Source organism: Rhinoderma darwinii, chromosome 3, assembly GCF_050947455.1.
Source record: "Rhinoderma darwinii isolate aRhiDar2 chromosome 3, aRhiDar2.hap1, whole genome shotgun sequence".
NCBI classification, from domain to species: domain Eukaryota; kingdom Metazoa; phylum Chordata; class Amphibia; order Anura; family Rhinodermatidae; genus Rhinoderma; species Rhinoderma darwinii.
The window spans coordinates 19393935-19412682 of record NC_134689.1 but is presented as its reverse complement, the minus strand read 5'-3'; the positions used below and the strand labels follow the sequence as shown (position 1 = coordinate 19412682).

Sequence of the window (18748 nt, the reverse complement as noted above, 5' to 3'; positions counted from 1 at the left end):
ACTGCCCTCAACAAAGATGGCCGCTTCAGTAGCTTTTGAGGGTAGGGCCGTGTCGGTGTAGGCGGAACGTTTGTTAACAGGCGACTGAGGTAGTGGGAAGGTTTCTCCGGTTGCACACTTCACCTCTTCCCATGTGTTTGGGCTGCAGTGGAGGCAGGCATGGATGTGCTAGCTGAGGAGTTTGGGACTCTCACTCAAGACCAGCTTATAGCTCCTGTGGAGACTGTGGAGGTGAGGTCACAGGGGCAGTGCAGGAGGAGAAGACTTTGTGTTCTCATTCAAGCTGTGTTGTGTCTGAGTATGTGTGTGTATATCTATATACACACATACTGCATATATGCATTTAATATATATAATCAATACATAAACCCCGTGCCACTTTGTGACTGCCACAAAAAGTTAATTTTGCGTGCGCCAACCAAAGGCGCCCCACATTTGATCTATGATTAGAGAAATTTAAACAAAAATGAGTTGCAGATCCAAGGAAATAGTTGCGCTCGTAGCATATATAATGTGTGGAATATTTATATTTACAGGCACCTTCATGCAATTTTGCATCAAAGTGTAATGTTTTCTAAAAAAAAAATGCATTAATATTCACGTTTGCGGCTAGAAGTCCGACCCAAGCAGAATTTTAGATTCAAAAATAAAAGCTGAAGATGTGCAGAGTTCATACGTGACGCTTATGTCCACATGCACATATGTTCGCGTTACCGCCAGAACTGAAGACCCCAAAACTCTCACATCCGAGTCACGGAGTCAATAAATAATCTTCTCGCTCCTTTATTAGAAATAAACAAAGCACCCCCCCCCCCCTAAATGTGACAGAGACAATATATTCTCTTAAAGTGGTAATAACATTAAAAAAAAGTTCCTGCACTCCCCCCCCCCCCCCCCGGGTCACTGGCGGGAGTATGGGGGAGAGATGACAGTGACGCGGTGATCTTTTTACCTGCTGTCACTTGCAGCTCATTTAGTGATCACTGATTTCAAATCACTTACCGTTTTGTGTATACTACTCCTATGCAGATCTATGTGTCTCCATGGTTACGTACTATAAACAAGCCCTGTGTTGTCTGAAGTCATATTCTTTTCCACCTTCTTGATTTTGCTGAGGGCAGTGCCCAGACTACATTACAGTCAGTGGTTATTTCTGATCTCCCTTCCCCGCCATTGACTTCCAGTGAGTGAGATTATTATGTGGTGAAGCTTCTCTTCAGCTCTCACAGAATCAGTAATTAGACATTTTGTTACTTACTTTTTATAATTAATATTCTATATTGCAGGAAAAATGGAAATTACTGCCGGCTTTCTTAAAGGTAAATCGTTCATACTTTGTAATTATTTGTACAAGCAAATAAAATAGAATATCTGAATGACAAAGAATTCCATTCAAAATTGTAAATGGAAACCATCAACAAGCAGACTAGCTACAGCACCTTGCTTTCTTTCCCCGTGGCTTTATTTTTATTGTAATTATGACTTGCGTTAATATTCAGGTCAGATTTGTCTCTTACCTTTTATTCTGTATATTGTATATACTATTACATCTGTCTGTAGATGGGTATTTCGTGCACCAGAAATATTGCCTAAATTGTGTATTTTGGGCCTATTCTACGTTTTCTCTCCATGCTTGCTGGTATGATGTAAGAGTAGTGCTCTAAGCCAATCAGATGCCCCCCTCCACCTACTGCCCCCTTCTCACAGATACAGTGAGGTGGCGATACTGCAGCCACATCCCCCTCTTCCCCCTCCTTATGTGGGATACAGTGGCGCAAGCTCTTCGAGCTCATGTACACGGGTGTATTAAAGAGTAACTGTACTTTCCGAAAACTTTTCATATGTCATGGAGAAATATCAGAAGTTTTGATTGGGGGTCCAGATACTGAGAACCCCCCCCACTATCGCTGAAACGCTCTGCACCTTCAGCTGTGATCGGCTTCTCTTATCAGCCTGAAGAAGGGCTCACGCAGAACGTCTTAGAGCCCATCTATAGCTGAGCGCTTCTGCACCTTCATTTTTAGCAATGGTGGGGGTCTCCGCATCTGGACCCCACCAATCGAAACTTCTGATCTATCTCTATGATATAACAAATGTTCTTTGATTTTAATGGGGTTCTCTAGGATTTTTATATTGATGTTCTATCCTTAGATATCAGAACGGTGGGGGTCTGACTTCTGGCACCCCTGACTAAAATGGCAAATAGTCAAATTATACACATTATTGCGCGCATGTGTCAAACATTATGGCTATTTGCGTTCCTCATCTGCTGTTTTTGTGTCTGTCAGGTGAAGGGTCTTGTGAAGCAGCACATAGATTCATTCAACTATTTCGTCAATGTGGAGGTAGGTCGTCCCCTCATGCTGAATGCTACTGGTGAGGTGATAATATCTTGTCAATCTAGAAGTAAACAATGAAGGTTTCTATTGAATGACTGCAAGCAGAGATCCTGAAAATATATTGGAATATTTTCTAACTTTTCGTTATACAAAGGATAATTCTTTTTTCCTGAAACCTTAAGACCCCTTTGATACGTATGCGCGCATACATGTATAGATGGACAAAGAATAGTAAATAGATTTGGGATTTACCATATAGATCCCCACAGATCATTGTTTTATAACTGGTCACAGTGATCTGTCCTAAACATTTATGGGGATGAACCTAATAAGGGAAATTCTTCAGTCCTGATTTATGGGTTCTGTCTCCGCTTTCTTCTTTTCAAATAAAAAGTGAGGGGCACTTATTTGTCATGGGATTGGCCCAAAAGCTGCTCATGGCTACTAGAGGGGGGCTTCTCTCTGCGGTGAGGGCTTCTCTCTGCCAATGACTCCTGCAAATATTATTTGGAAATATTTGGAGGCTCTGATGTCCACATAATGAAAAATGAACCCTAGCAAATAGGAGCTGTACATCCCTTAATGGTTATTACATAGAAAAAAAAAACTTTAATTTAGATTTACTAATAATTTCTCAAAATGTCTTATGACTCATTTAAATATTTTTTCTATTGATTTTTCTTTTCCAGATTAAGAAAATAATGAAAGCCAATGAAAAGGTGACCAGTGATGCAGACCCCATGTGGTATTTAAAGTAAGTGAGTCCGTGTTTGTGTCGCAAGCAGCATTGCAGATCACTAAGAGTCCGTGGACAGGTTTGACACTTGTCTGAGATATTGTTAGATCCTGGCTCTGGACTCCTGGAGAACTGCTTCCTACAGAAGGGATTCAAGCTGGCAAAATACAACTGTTTCAACTGACTCTGATATAAATGCTGCAACACACTGCGTGGCACACATTACAGAATTCTGTGGTTCACTTTTAGATCCTGACTACAAACCGTGTCCTCTGTAGTCAGGTTCTATCCATAGCAGTTACCCTCAGGAACACCGACGGTTTTCTCTAGTGATTGATCCTGCAGTTGCATCCCCTCTCAGATGTCACTAAGCAGACTGCAGGGACTGAAAAGAACCATCTTGGCAGTAGCAGGGGTAAAAGAGAGGACTTAGGAGATATTTCAGGCTAGAGTGGTGAAAGGGTAGGAAGATGTGGCAGCCTCAGTGTAAGAGAGACCCATCTCACGCAGCCGGGGGAAAGGTGGAAAGTGTCTGGTACAATGAGACTGCGATCACACAGCAAGGGGGAGGGGATTGTTTGCGGTAAGGATCACTGAAAGGAAATGCCCACTTGAAATCATCCTGAAAATGTAGAATAGAGCAATTTAAAAAAATTCTTGCAGCCAGTTAACTGTGCAAATGTGTTTTTAAAGGTAAAAATTTCCGCTAAATCAAACCTTTCCCTTTAATAACTGTTTTTCAGGTACCTCAATATTTATGTGGGTGCTCCAGATGTTGAAGAGAGTTTCAATGTGACCAGACCGGTATCTCCACACGAGGTATTAACTTTAGCTTTTTGCAGCGAGCATAATTTGTGGGGTTCAATCCATCTGTCCTGACTGCCAAGTGGTAGGGTCTGGTATTGACTGTCAGAGCACTAATGGATAGTTTAAATATTTAACTTATTTGTTTTTTTTTTAGTGTCGTCTTCGGGATATGACCTACTCTGCACCAATCACAGTTGATATTGAATACACAAGAGGCAGCCAAAGGATTATCCGCAATGCCTTACCCATTGGCAGGTAACAGAAGATAACGTATTGTATGATCTTAATATCTAAGGGCCCTTTTACAAGCGCCAAGTATCGGACAACCGAACGTTCATAGAACGCTCGTTGTCGTTAATTGCCCTGTGTAAACAGGCCAGCGATCAGCAGATGCTCGATCATCTGCTGGTCGTATCGTTTTAGAAAACCAAAATATTGTTGTCGGCAGCTCATCTACCGGTGTAAACAGGGAGACGCGCTGTTGACATGATAATAATGTATGGGGATGAGCGATCGGAAGAACGACTGCTTGTCCCCATCCATAGCTCCGTGTGACAGGAGCAATCGAGCACCGATCAACGAGCTGTCTTGTTGACTTGCGCTCGTTGCACCGGCCAATATTGGCTGGTGTAAGAGGACCTTAACCTGGTGCCGAGTTTGTACCTGTTTTAGGACAGGCAATAGTATTTATATACGTTAGTCACAAGCCCTTAACATCTTAAAAATATGATGTCCTGCAATTAAATATTACATTTCTCTGTTAGATCACGCAAAATTTTTATTGACGTAATTTCAAAAAATGCTCCTGTGTGTAGCTATTGCTGTTACATGCTTTGTTATGGCGCCCCCTGGTGTGTGTTTTTTTTATTCCCATCTCAACGTCTACTTAATGTGTCCACTGCCGGTGAGAAGCAGCTGCTTCTAGTGTGCTGATTGTGATTGGCTGCCCAGCATAATAGCAGGAATCACCGCCGCCTCTGTACAAGAGGATCCATGTGGTGGGACTGAGCTATTTGGCATGTGTGTCCACCGGCAGTGGTTACATTAGGTGGACATTCTGAGAGGGAATCAAAAGAACACCAGGGGGCGCCATAACAATATCTGGACAGAGAAGCATTTTATTAAAACATTCAAATTGTAATCTTTTGTGTGATCGAACTACTTTATTAATGTTTTTACTTTGTGCCAAAAGTATTGGGCTCCGATATGTTAATCTCAAATTAATGCAGAGCCGTTTTTTAAGAATTGCTTAGTGTTTTGGGAAGGATCTTGAGCAAAGCATGTGCAAAGATTTTTTTTACCGTGTATAGCAGGAATAACTTTTTCCTAATGTTAACAAGGATCTTTTCTTTTTCCAGAATGCCGATCATGTTGCGTAGTTCTAACTGTGTACTTACAGGCAAGACTCCAGCTGAATTCGCCAAGTTAAATGAGTGCCCCCTGGACCCAGGTGTGTAGTAGAAATACATTTCATAAAGCTTATAAAAGGCGTATATGTCATGCACTACAGTCCACATTTCAGGATAGGCTGCAAGAGTAGTTCTTCTAGGATAGGCTTTTCCATCATAAACATTGATGATATGAGGTCGCTGTATTCATCAGGTGAGCGCTCCACACCACCCCTCCCATCAGTGACTGGTGGCCACTCTGTATCTGCGTGTACAAATCACAGCGATCAATCACTAGTAAGAGAGGAATGGGGGAGCGCTATTCTAATGAATGCAGCGGACTCCTAACTATGAGTCCGACGTGTTATTTGTAAGCAGCTATTAGCCAAACGGCACAAAATATTTTGTGCCCGTTGGTTTAACAGTAGAGCGGACCTGTCCCCATATATTTCCCTTGAGCAGAAGAGCATAGTATGATGATGATAAACCCCAGGGCTTCCATCATCATGATGTTGTGTGTGTTTTTTTTTTTGTTTTTGTTTTTTATGAAGAAAATAAATGTCCCTTACCTTCCTGCAGGTGGTTACTTCATTGTTAAAGGAGTAGAAAAAGTCATCTTGATTCAGGAACAGCTTTCCAAAAACAGAATTATTGTGGAGGCGGACAGGAAGGGAAACGTGGGGGCCTCGGTCACAAGGTATGGTTGAAGTTGTATTAAGTTGTCAATTATTTTATTTTTTGTTGTCTGGGCACAGGGTGGTTTTTAATACTGATGACCTATCCTGTGGATAGGTCATCAGTATATGATGGGTGGGGGTCCGACACCTGAATCCCACACTGAACAGCGTCTCGGCTGCCTCTGGGCACCGGATGTTATGCAGTGTTGGTGTCTGAAGCAGAAGGCCCTGTGCACTGTATATGATAAACCTATATATATACCGAGCATATAGTCAAAGCGCAAGACATAATAATATCCGTACACAAAACCTATGATGTCTTGAGCCCAAAATACAAAACACAAATATCCCAAAATAGTATTTGTAAATAATCTTTAATAGTCCATAGTCTAGGACAAAAAAAAAACACCCTACAATTATTACAATGATACACAAAACAATATAAAAAACATATAGGTAAAAACAGTCTCAGGTGAAGAAAAGCCACAATGACCCAAATGCGGTGGTTTATAGATCAACAATTTTGTTATGTCAACTGGTGATCGGGCTACGTCCGCAAGAACAGGAGCAGCTCTGTGCAATGGTACTTAGTTCTGGATAGTAGAGGGGGGTCCTGAACAGGGAACCCCAGCCCCTGTATGATATCCTTATGCTCCAGTAGGACATATGGAATGGGTTTGCCCAGTTTGGACACCCCTTTAACATAGTTACCACACACCTCCGTTATAGTAGCCAGATGTACTATATTGAAGATTACATAAACAGTCATATGGCCGCAGGATTGGTGTAGGGCCTTCAAGTTCTAAATGGATTCTCTGGAAAGGGAAGGCAAACAATAGAACTGTACTTTCCCTGCAACGGCCCTTTGATCAAAAATGTATGAATATGGCTTCCCCCAGTTGACGTACCGTAATGAAGAAAAACAACATACCTAGTCGGTGAGAACCGGGGCATCACCAGTCTCCAGCATTACATTTGAGGCGCTGGTGGAGAGGGAGAGAATGAGAATTCATTGAGTCTGTCACATTAATTTTTGGCAGCAGAGTCTTGTATTCTTTTTTTTCTTTTGTAATTTCATCTTTTCTGGCGCAAATGCTGTCATTGGAAATCTATACCTGTAAAGATCTTCTTGAATTTCCTCTTGTGAGCAGAGAAATGATCTGTGTCCGGACGGGAAAATATTTAGCATCTGAAGGATTATTAGTCTTTGTATTGATCCCTGTAAAAGGACACCTTCTTTTTATCACACAAAAATCCATAAAAATATCCTGTAAATCAAGGGTTTCCAGCCGTTGCAAAATTGCAACACCCAGCATTCCCCGACAGCCTGTGGGGAGTTTTTTTTTTAGAAGTTGCACTCTATCACACCTACCCCCGGAAGTTGCAATCGGCTGCAGGAAATGCTATGTCCGGGTAGACCAATTGGCGAATCCACCATATGACACTCAAAGCCACTCTAGTTGTCAATTTATTCATACATTTCCAGGAGGAATAACAGAGGAATGACACAACGCAGAATTCTAAGAAAAAATGCACCAAAATAATATATGAGGAATACTAGTATTTACTAAACCAGACATGTCCGGAGAGCTAACAGGTCGTCTTTAATGACGGGGGCCATAGCAAAATCTTTGTTAGGGGCCACACAGTTTCACCTCTTTGTGCACTTCCTCATCCTCGATTAGGGGAGTCCAGGCTTAGATTGCTTCTCACTGGTTCACTAACACCTCTGTACGTGTGTACTGGGGGTTTCTGGTTCACAATAACTGTGGAGAAAAGTGGAGGGGTCAAACTAAGCTGGAGTATTCCTTCTCTATGAGCCCCTGGCTGTGAGATTCACTGCCTTTTGTGGTACGTTTCATCCTTTTTAATAGCCGTAAGGGCAAGCATTGATTGATTTTGTCCTGTCTGTCTTGTGCAGTTCCACCCATGAGAAGAAAAGCAGAACCAACCTGGTTATGAAGCAAGGAAGATTCTATTTGAAGCACAATACATTGTCAGAAGATATTCCCATCGCCATTATATTCAAGGTGGGTTCAGTAGTCACTGCCTGGTTACCATTATTGTGCTTCTAGCACCATCACGTTCACGATACAAGTTCAACTTGTCAAAGCAGATGTAGAAATGACCGCAACGTAGCAGAGCGTACCCACTGGTCACTTAATGATAAGAAACAATGATGAAATAGAATAAATTGACCTTACAGTCTAAATGTATATACCCTTAACATGCCAGGGTTGCTATTTATCATCAAACATCTTATGTTATGTCTATAATCCACCTCCGGACTCAGGCATCGGCTTTTACGCAGTAGTTCCCCCATGCTTTACACTACAGCTTTGCTTATTCACACTGGTTGCTGTTTTAAATGACCAGTGAATACAAGGTTGCTATATATGATCTATATCCAGTTGAATCCAGAGTAGATTTACTTTAAAAATTTATTTTTCACCAAAGACATCCCATCACTGGGACCTACTCCTATCTGGAAAACGTGCCGTCAGGTGATGTGGCTGCTATAAACAGATTTCATAATTTATTTTCAGTAACTAGGAAAGGCAATGAGGCATATAGTACTCAAACCAGACTTATTAAAAGAGACGCATAGATTGTAACAAACATTGAACCTGTATCAGTTGGACATGGACAGGTTTTCAGCCTCTGTATGTTTTCATCTCGTTGACAGCAAGCAGAGATCTTGAAAATGGTGAGGAAATGTTACATATATTAGAAAGTTGCAGAAATTTTCATTATGCTCGATTTTATTTACATATAACCAGAAAATCCCCTTGAGTAAATGAAGACAGACCCGTTTTTAGGAAATATTTTGCCTGCCAACCCCATATAAATACTTTACGCTTTTGAACCCCAGCAACTAGTGTGTTTTAGACTATGTTGACACTTGCGTCGTGGCTTCCGTTCGTAACGGAAGCCGAAACGCACTGCCGGATCCATCGTAAGATGATTATTACCGATGCCTGACAGACACCATTGACTTACAATAGGTTCTGGTCTGGTGTCCGTCGCTTTGATGGGGAAAAAAATCCATTTGAATATGACGGAATTTGTGTTGGAGGCTCCTGATGCAGAAGTGAACATCAGGTTAAAAACATTTAGGTGGAGAACCTCTTTACTTAGTATGCAGAGCCTTAGAAAACGATATTACAATGTTGGCCACTAGAGGGCGCCATTAGCTATTTTTTTCATTTACTATATCCCTGGGCTGGAATTCTTACGGACTTTTATTAAAGTTATTGCTTTTGATGCCTGGTGTTTCGAAACAAGATGTTAATATTTTAGGAACGTATTTTCCTGTTAATATTTTTGTTGGACTCCTAGGCTAGAGCTGATATGTACCACACTCAAAAAAAATAATTTATGGCACATTGCTAACCTATGGTATGGATATCTGATTGGTAAAAGTACGACTGCTGGGGCCTCGACCAATGTCAAGAATAGGAATGCATGGTCTTCTGATCTCAACATTGAGGTGGTAGTGCATGCTGGATCACTGTCTAATAAAGTCAATGGGAGTGGGAGAAGTGGCCAAAGCCCCTTTAAGTAACTACAATTAAAGGGGTTGTCTGGCCATGGTGGCGGTTTTTCATATTGATTATCGATCCATAGGATAGTTCTTTAGTATATGATCGGTGGGGGTCTGATACCTGGATGCCACACCGATGAGCTGTTCCTGCTGCCCTTGGCACCGTAAGTAATGTAGATTTTCAGTGCCGGACGCAGAAGGCGCTGACCACCGTATAAAGGCCGTGCTGGGTTACTGCTGCTATGTTCCTATTCACTTGAACACTAGAAGAGCTGCAGCACGGCCGCTATACATTGACTGGAGCCTTCTGCTCCCGGCACCGACCACTTCATAACATACAGTGGCGGAGGCAGCAGAAACAGATGATCGGTGCAGCGTCCGGATGTCGGACCCCCACCGATCACATATTGATGATCTTGTGGATAGGTCATCAGTATGAAAAACCGCCCCATGACCACCAGGCAACCCATTTAAGACCAGGCAGAAGGACATTGTGGGATATAAACCTCACCTGGGGTTTATGCTGTCATTTGGACATAAAGTGCAAACAAAAAATTCTATTCTGTCCCCAACTGACCTAAAAATTTATGAAATGATACTAACGCTAGTTGTTGAGTACAGGCACAGTCTGGTTTGGGTGTTCTGCCCTCGGGTTGAATTGAAGTCGTCCTATATCCGTAAACCATTGAATGATTATTTGGAGTTGTGATAATATAACGGCTGGATGGTCGGATGGTGACGGCCAGCGCTATAAAGTGCTGAGTGAGCATATTAAACAATGTGTTTTGGCATCAATTCTACAAACTGAGGGCACCCCTCCCTCCTCCCAAACAAGCAGGTAGTGTATAGCATACAGTAGCTCCGTGCCAAAACCAGCGCATTACTGCCACCTAGTGGCCAATTGACAATGCTGGCATAGTCTGATTTCCAGGTTGGTGAGAGACGGATTTGTAGTCACAGGCACTCGGAGACTTTATGCTTTTGGGTGCACTCGACAAGTGTTTTTATATTTCTCTAATTGCTGGCCGGTATCGGGGGGATCTCCGTTCTCCCCATAGGTGGTCCAATCAGACATTAATGACCTATCTAATAGGATACGTGTAGTATATGTTAAGTGTTTGAGTTACATAAACCTCCAAGTGATCACAAGTACCTATAATTTGACATTTTTATTTAAATATTAACCCCTTCCCTCTTTGGCCGCTTTTGACCTTCCTGACAGAGCCTCATTTTTCAAATCTGACATGTTTCACTTTATGTGGTAATAACTCCGAGATGCTTTTACCTATCCAAGTGATTCTGAGATTGTTTTCTCGTGACACATTGGACTTTATGTTACTGGCAAAATTTGCCCGATACATTCAGTATTTAATTGTGAAAAACACCAAAATTCAGCGAAAAATTGCAAAAATTTGCATTTTTCTCAATTTAAATGTATCTGCTTGTAAGACAGGCAGTTATACCACACAAAAATGTTGCTAACTAACATCCCCCATATGTCTACTTTATGTTTGCATCGTTTTTTGAACATCATTTTATTTTTCAAGGACGTTACAAGGCTTAGAACTTTAGCAGCAATTTCTCACATTTTCAAGAAAATTTCAAAATGCTATTTTTACAGGGGCCAGTTCAGTTGTGAAGTGGGTTTGAGGTCCTTAGATATTAGAAAAACCCAATAAGTCACCCCATTTTAAAAAATGCACCCCTCAAAGTATTCAAAACAGCATTTAGAAAGTTTCTTAACCCTTTAGACATTGCGCAGGAATTAAGGCAACGTAGAGGTGAAATTTACAAAGTTCATTATTTTTTTCCAGAAATTCATTTTGAATCCATTTTTTTTGTACCACAGAATGTTTTACCCAAGAAACGCAACTCAATATTTATTGCCCAGGTTCTGCAGTTTTAGGAAATATCCCACATGTGGCCGTAGCGTGCTACTGGAATGAAGCACCGGCCTCAGAAGCAAAGGAGCACCTGGTGGATTTTGGGTCTCCTTTTTATTAGAATATATTTTAGGCACCATGTCAGCTTTGAACAGGTCTTGTGGAACTAAAACAGTGGAAACCCCCCAAAAGTGACCCCATTTGGGAAACTACACCCCTCGAGGAATTTATATAGGGGTGTAGCAAGCATTTTGACCGGCCAGTTTTTTTGCAAAAATGTTTGGAACTAGGCCATGAAAATGAAAATCTAAATTTTTTCAAATAAAATGTAGGTTTAGCTAATTTTTTTTCATTTCCACAAGGACTAAAGTAGAAAAAGCACCACAACATTTGTAGAGCAATTTCTCCCGAGTAAAACAATACCCCACATGTCGTAATAAAAGGCTGTTTGGACACACGGCGAGGCTGAGAAGGGAAAGAGCGCCATTTGGCTTTTGGAACTCAAATTTAGCAGGAATGGTTTGCGGAGGCCATGTCGCATTTACAAAGCCCCTGAGGGGACAAAACAGTGGAAACCCCCAACAAGTGACCCCATTTTGGAAACTACACCCCATGAGGAAATTATCTAGGAGTATAGTGAGCAGTTTGACCCCACAGGTGTTTTACAGAACTTATTGGAAGTAGGCCGTAAAAATGAAAATCTACATTTTTTCAAAGAAAATGTAGGTTTAGGTATTTTCTTTTCATTTCCACAAGGACTGAAGGAGAAAAAGCACCATAAAATTAGTAAAGCAACTTCTCCCGAGTAAAACAATACCCCACATGTGGTCATAAACGGCTGTTTGGACACACGGTAGGGCTCAGAATGGAACTAGCACCATTTGGATTTTGGATAGTGTCTGGGCGCCATGTCACATTTGCTGAGCCCCTGTAGTACTAGTACAGTGGAAACACCCCAAAATTGACTCCATTTGGGAAACTGCACCCCCTGAGGAATCATCTAGGGGTATAGTGAAAATTTTGATCCCAAAGGTTTTTTGCTGAATTAAGCCATGAAAATGAAAAATAATTTTTTTTTCCAACAAGATGTCGTTTTAGATCAACATTTTTCATTTTTACAAGGAATAGAGAAGAAAAAGCACCCCAACATTTGTAAAGTAATTTCTCCCGAGTACGGTAACACCCCATATGTGGTTATAATCAGCAGTTTACATATATGTGAGCATTCAGAAGAAAAGGAGCGGTATTTATCTTTTGGAGCGTAGATTTTGCTGGAATGGTTTGCGGACGCCATGTTGCATTTGCAAAACCCCTGATGTACCAAACAAAAGTGACCCCGTTTTAGAAACTACACCCCTAAAGGCATTTATCAAGGGATGTAGTGAGAATTTAGACTCCACAGGTGTTTTTCAGAAATGAATACGCAGTGGATGGTGCAAAGTGAAAATTGCAATTTTTCCACTGATCTGCCCATTCACCACACAAGATGTTGTGCCCCTGGAGAATGTTACCCCATAAATTGTTAAGCGGGTTCTCCCGGGTATGGTAATGCCTTACTTGTGGCCATAAATTGCTGTTTGGGCACACTGTAGGGCTAAGAAGGAATAGACCGCCATTTTGAGCATGGATTTTGCTTGGTAGTTTTGTTTGAGTTTTGCTGGTATTTCCGTTTATAATGTGGTGGCATATGTAGGCTGTGCGGAGTACATCAGGGGTATATGTAATCTGTGCGGAGTACATCAGAGTATATGTAATCTGTGCGGAGTACATCAGAGTATATGTAATCTGTGCGGAGAACATCAGGGTATATGTAATCTGTGCGGAGTACATCAGAGTATATGTAATCTGTGCGGAGTACATCAGGGTATATGTAATCTGTGCGGAGTACATCAGGGTATATGTAATCTGTGCGGAGTACATCAGGGTATATGTAATCTGTGCGGAGTACATCAGGGTATATGTAAGCTGGGCGGAGTACATCAGGGTATATGTAATCTGTGAGGAGTACATCAGGGTATATGTAATCTGTGAGGAGTACATCAGAGTATATATAATCTGTGCGGAGTACATCAGGGTATATGTAATCTGTGCGGAGTACATCAGGGTATATGTAATCTGTGCGGAGTACATCAGAGTATATGTAATATGTGCGGAGTACATCAGGGTATATGTAATCTGTGAGGAGTACATCAGAGTATATGTAATCTGTGCGGAGTACATCAGAGTATATGTAATCTGTGCGGAGAACATCAGGGTATATGTAATCTGTGCGGAGTACATCAGAGTATATGTAATCTGTGCGGAGTACATCAGAGTATATGTAATCTGTGCGGAGAACATCAGGGTATATGTAATCTGTGCGGAGTACATCAGAGTATATGTAATCTGTGTGGAGTACATCAGGGTATATGTAATCTGTGCGGAGAACATCAGGGTATATGTAATCTGTGCGGAGTACATCAGGGTATATGTAATCTGTGCGGAGAACATCAGGGTATATGTAAGCTGGGCGGAGTACATCAGGGTATGTGTAATCTGTGAGGAGTACATCAGGGTATATGTAAGATGGGCGGAGTACATCAGGGTATATGTAAGCTGGGCGGAGTACATCAGGGTATATGTAATCTGTGAGGAGTACATCAGGGTATGTGTAATCTGTGAGGAGTACATCAGGGCATATGTAAGATGGGCGGAGTACATCAGGGTATATGTAAGCTGGGCGGAGTACATCAGGGTATATGTAATCTGTGAGGAGTACATCAGGGCATATGTAAGATGGGCGGAGTACATCAGGGTATATGTAAGCTGGGCGGAGTACATCAGGGTATATGTAAGCTGGGCGGAGTACATCAGGGTATATGTAATCTGTGAGGAGTACATCAGGGTATATGTAAGCTGGGCGGAGTACATCAGGGTATGTGTAATCTGTGCGGAGTATATCAGGGGTATATGTAATCTGTGCGGAGTACATCAGGGTATAATAAGAGGGTATAATAATGGGGTAAATAATACAATTATCCATAGATGTGTGTTACGCTGTGAAGCGATCCGTTATGCGCAGGCCGGTGTCACATTGATAAACGGTTTTCTTTCTTATCCCTCCTTTGTAACGCTCTGCACCTTTTGGGGACTTTTTCTCCTTCGTAGTTTGGGAAATATTACTGGGAAAGTTTTGCGCTGATATAATACGGGCGCCCTCGCTTCCAGCGGATGTGCTATGTCCCTGCCCTTTCCTAGTTCCTAAATACTAGGGCCCTGAAACTGAAGGAATGTTCCCCTCCGGCCTGCGCATTGAGATGTTTTTTCATCACCGCATTACTAGTGCCGTAACTTTTTTATTTTTCAGTTGATTGAGCGGTGTGCGGGCTTGTTTTTTGCGAGACGGGCTGTAGATTTTATTGGTACCATTTTAGAACACATACGACTTTTTGATCACTTTTTATTTCATTTTTTGGTAAAGGAAATTACCAAAAACAAGCAATTCTGGAATAGTTTTTTATTGTTTTTTTTTATCGGCATCCACAGTGCGCCCTAAATTACATGTTAGCTTTATTCTGCGGGTCGATACGATTACGGCGATACCAAATTTATATAGTTTTTTTTACGTATTGCGGCTTTTGCACAATAAAATCACTTTTTTTATAAAATCATTTGTTTTCTGTCTCGCCATATTCTAAGACACATAACGTTATTATTTTTGCGTGCACAAAGCGGTGTCAGGGATTATTTTTTGCGGGACGCATTGCCGTTTTTATTGGTACAATTTTGGAGTAAATGTGACTTTTTGATCACTTTTTATAGCATTTTTTGGAAGGAGATGTGACCTAAAAACAAAGATTCTGGCGTTTGTTTTTCATGGTTTTTTTTTACGGCGTTTACCGTGCGGGATAAATTACATAATAGTTTTGTAGTTTGGGTCGTTACGGACGCGGCGATACCAATTATGTATAGTTTTTTTAATTTTTACGGTTTTTCCCATAATAAAAGACTTACTATGGGAAAAAAGTCAGTTTAGCTTTATTTTTATTTGAAATGTGTGTGTTTTTATTGTTTTACCACATTTTTATTAACTTTTTTTTACTTTTCTGACTTGTCCCACTAGGGGACATGAGGGCCTGATGCCCCGATCGCTACTCTAATACACTGCACTACATACGTAGTGCAGTGTATTAGCGCTGTCAGTTATTCACTGACAGCAAGCCTATGAGGACACGCCGAAGGCGGGTCCTCATCGGCTCCCGTACAAGGCAGACTCGGACGCCATTTTCTGGCGTCCGATTGCCACAGCAACCCAGCGATTGCATCACTGGGTTGCCGATCGGGTGAAAACCTATCAGATGCTGCGCTCTATTGAGCGCAGCATCTGAGGGGTTAATCTGCCGGATCGGAGAATAGCTCCGGTCCTGGCAGTTACAGGAGGGTGCCAGCTGTATAATACAGCTGTCACCCCGTGGTGATGGTGCCGGCTCTGCTTCTGAGCCCGCACAATCACTGCGCCGTACATGTACGGCGCTTTGCGGGAAGCACCTCCCGACAGCGCCGTACATGTACGGCGCATGTCGGGAAGGGGTTAAATCCTGTATTTTATACTTATTTTAGAATTCTCTGGCACGGGACCACCATTAGGGTGGGAGAACTAAATACGGATCTGTCATCCCCATATATATTTCCATCATTAAATGTTATGACCTATTGCTAGAATATGTTGCAACGTTCTGATCAGTGGGGGTCCTCCTTCGTTTTTTCCCTGCAGTGGTCTCAGCAGGCAGCACGATAAATGGGATTGGGCACCCCTTCATTCTCCGGATTGGTGTGGTGGACCCCCACTGATCAGAATGTCATGGCATATCCTAGAGAGAGGCCATTGCTTTCTATGATGGGAAAAGCCTTATAATAGCAATGAGTCTGTATTTAGTTCGCGCCCCCTAGTGGTGACCATGTGATGTAGAAATCTATGCATTCAGCAAGCCATGGAAAGGGAGCTCTGTAACAAAAAAAATGGAGCTCCAACCCCGATTTATAATGTGGTTTCTAGTTAATTAGTTTAACATGGGGAAATAATTTACAAAGAAGACCTCCCTGGGAACGGTCTTGGCGTAAGATTCTTCTGAGACGAGTAGTATTGCGGAGTATTAAGTCTGGCAGCGCTTGCCAGCTGTACGTGCTCCCTACACTTAGAGGAGCTTTAAATCTTCTTGTCTGCTACTACCCTCTTGTGATCAGTCCATGCCATACACTAAAGAGACCGCAGGCTCCGCTCTTGATCTTTCAGAAATGTTTTTGATCACGGCTAGCTCTTCCTCTCAGTGCACGTGGGGAGCATGCAGCTTATTAGATTTTTATTCTCTACTTAATACCATTTAAAACCATACAAAATAAATAATCACATCATCCAAACAGCTGTATCCAAATGTGTGGCATTCTAGAGGACAAACATTAATGTGGTAATATCCCTTTAAATAAGATTTGATCCTGATGTATAGAATAATTTGTAAAGGGATATTCCATCTATTAATATGAGCAGGGCTCCATGCTAAGTAGACACGTATTTGTCATCAGTTTCCTAATGGATGCATTCCTAGGCTTTTGTTTCCCAGCATGGTGAGATATATATATATAGATTATAGATATAACCTTTTTATGCCTGTGTGTGGTCCGCTCTGCTGTGTGTAGAAGGCTTTATGGCGGTCTCCATAGGTCATGAGCAGTCCGTGTCCTGCCGTTTAGTTGTCTGTGCGATGCTCTATTAGGAGGTTTTTCCTCCACTGCTTTTAAGGTAGAATACCTATATAATACGACATCTTGTAAATCATTCCCAAATTATAGTTTTATGTGTAGCTTAGTATTGTATAATGTCATATAGTCAGCAATATAGTAAAGGAGATCATAGGGTGGTTTTTAACGCTATTAAGTTTTTTTTTTTCCGTTTAGTATCTATCTATCGCGTGTCTGTCTATCGCGTGTCTGTCTATCGCGTCTCTGTCTATCGCGCGTCTCTGTCTATCGCGCGTCTCTGTCTATCGCGCGTCTCTGTCTATCGCGCGTCTCTGTCTATCGCGCGTCTCTGTCTATCGCGCGTCTCTGTCTATCGCGCGTCTCTGTCTATCGCGCGTCTCTGTCTATCGCGCGTCTCTGTCTATCGCGCGTCTCTGTCTATCGCGCGTCTCTGTCTATCGCGCGTCTCTGTCTATCGCGCGTCTCTGTCTATCTATCTTTCTCGCATCTATCCTCACACTGTCATGGCTACTGACGGGCCATAGATAATCCCCTACGTGGCAGACCTATTATACCATGTTATGCCGGGTTTGAGTTGAAATGGGAGCTGCACTTTTGGTGCGTAGGTTTTTTTGAAATGCTTGGAGTTAAAGGGGGGATGTGCACAACCACGGCGCCTCAACTTGAATCACATAATCGGCCAAGCATATTGGCCACATCATTCATTTCTATATCCCACCATTGTAACATAATGTTTAGTGTAATCACCTTTCCCAAACCCCAAACATGTCCGCCGCATTCCGGAGAGCTGCGAAAAGCCATTTTATTTCTGTTCCTTTTACTACCGCACTTATGTTCACATGCCATAGTGTTTAACCTCCGGCACTAAAACTGGTATCAAATCACTTTTAATGGCTCGTTCAGGTTCTAGTATTGTGCAGTCGACTTTGCCAGATGGCTGGATTTTACACGAGTCAAATAAGTGCCTGAAAGTAATTCTAGCAAGCGGCGCAGCATTACCATAAGCAAATGTCACAAAGTGAACACCGCCAAAAAATTATTATTATTTTTTTTTTTTCTCATTCCCATAGGCGATGGCTGTTGAAAGTGACCAAGAAATTGTACAGATGATTGGGACAGAGGAACACGTGATGGCGGCTTTTGGGCCAAGCTTGGAGGAGTGCCAAAAAGCACAGATCTTCACCCAGATGCAGGTGAGATTTTATTTTAGTGTGGATCAATACATCTCAGTTCCGATTTTTATTTTTTTTTATTTCTTTTTTGTTCTTTTGTTTGTTTCAATTTTATATATATTTATTTATTTTTAAATATTTACGTCTTTCATTTTATGTTTCTGGAATGCAGCCTGTAATACAAAGCATAACCGGGTAGAGAGAACCTCAATTACAAGACTTTAACGTTGGGCTTAACACTAAATAAAGTTTTATTGTTTTTATTTTTTCCCCCTTTTGATGTGACCCGGTTGAATAGTATCAAAATGCTACATGTGTTTTCAGTTACCCCAACAAACTATTGCTTTATGCCTTTTGAGGTTAGTGCAGACAATTGTTTTGTGACATTCAGTTTTGGCATTGAATGCCATTTTCACAGCCTTGGCAAAATTTACAGTGAAATTGCAAACAGCCTGATAGTCGGGCA

At 41.7% G+C, this 18748-nt stretch overlaps 1 protein-coding gene across 1 annotated transcript in view; it reads left to right on the top strand.

Annotated features, from left to right (window-relative positions):
* The first annotated feature begins 100 nt into the window (after positions 1-100).
* POLR3B (RNA polymerase III subunit B) overlaps positions 101-18748 on the top strand; it is an 89517-nt gene continuing 70869 nt past the window's right edge. The window contains exons 1-10 of the mRNA XM_075856074.1: positions 101-231; positions 1287-1319; positions 2289-2345; positions 3029-3093; positions 3819-3894; positions 4037-4137; positions 5241-5332; positions 5850-5967; positions 7869-7977; positions 18181-18303. Of these exons, the coding sequence (XP_075712189.1) occupies positions 160-231; positions 1287-1319; positions 2289-2345; positions 3029-3093; positions 3819-3894; positions 4037-4137; positions 5241-5332; positions 5850-5967; positions 7869-7977; positions 18181-18303 (846 nt within the window). The 5' untranslated portion in view covers positions 101-159. The remainder of the gene's footprint in view (positions 232-1286; positions 1320-2288; positions 2346-3028; positions 3094-3818; positions 3895-4036; positions 4138-5240; positions 5333-5849; positions 5968-7868; positions 7978-18180; positions 18304-18748) is intronic.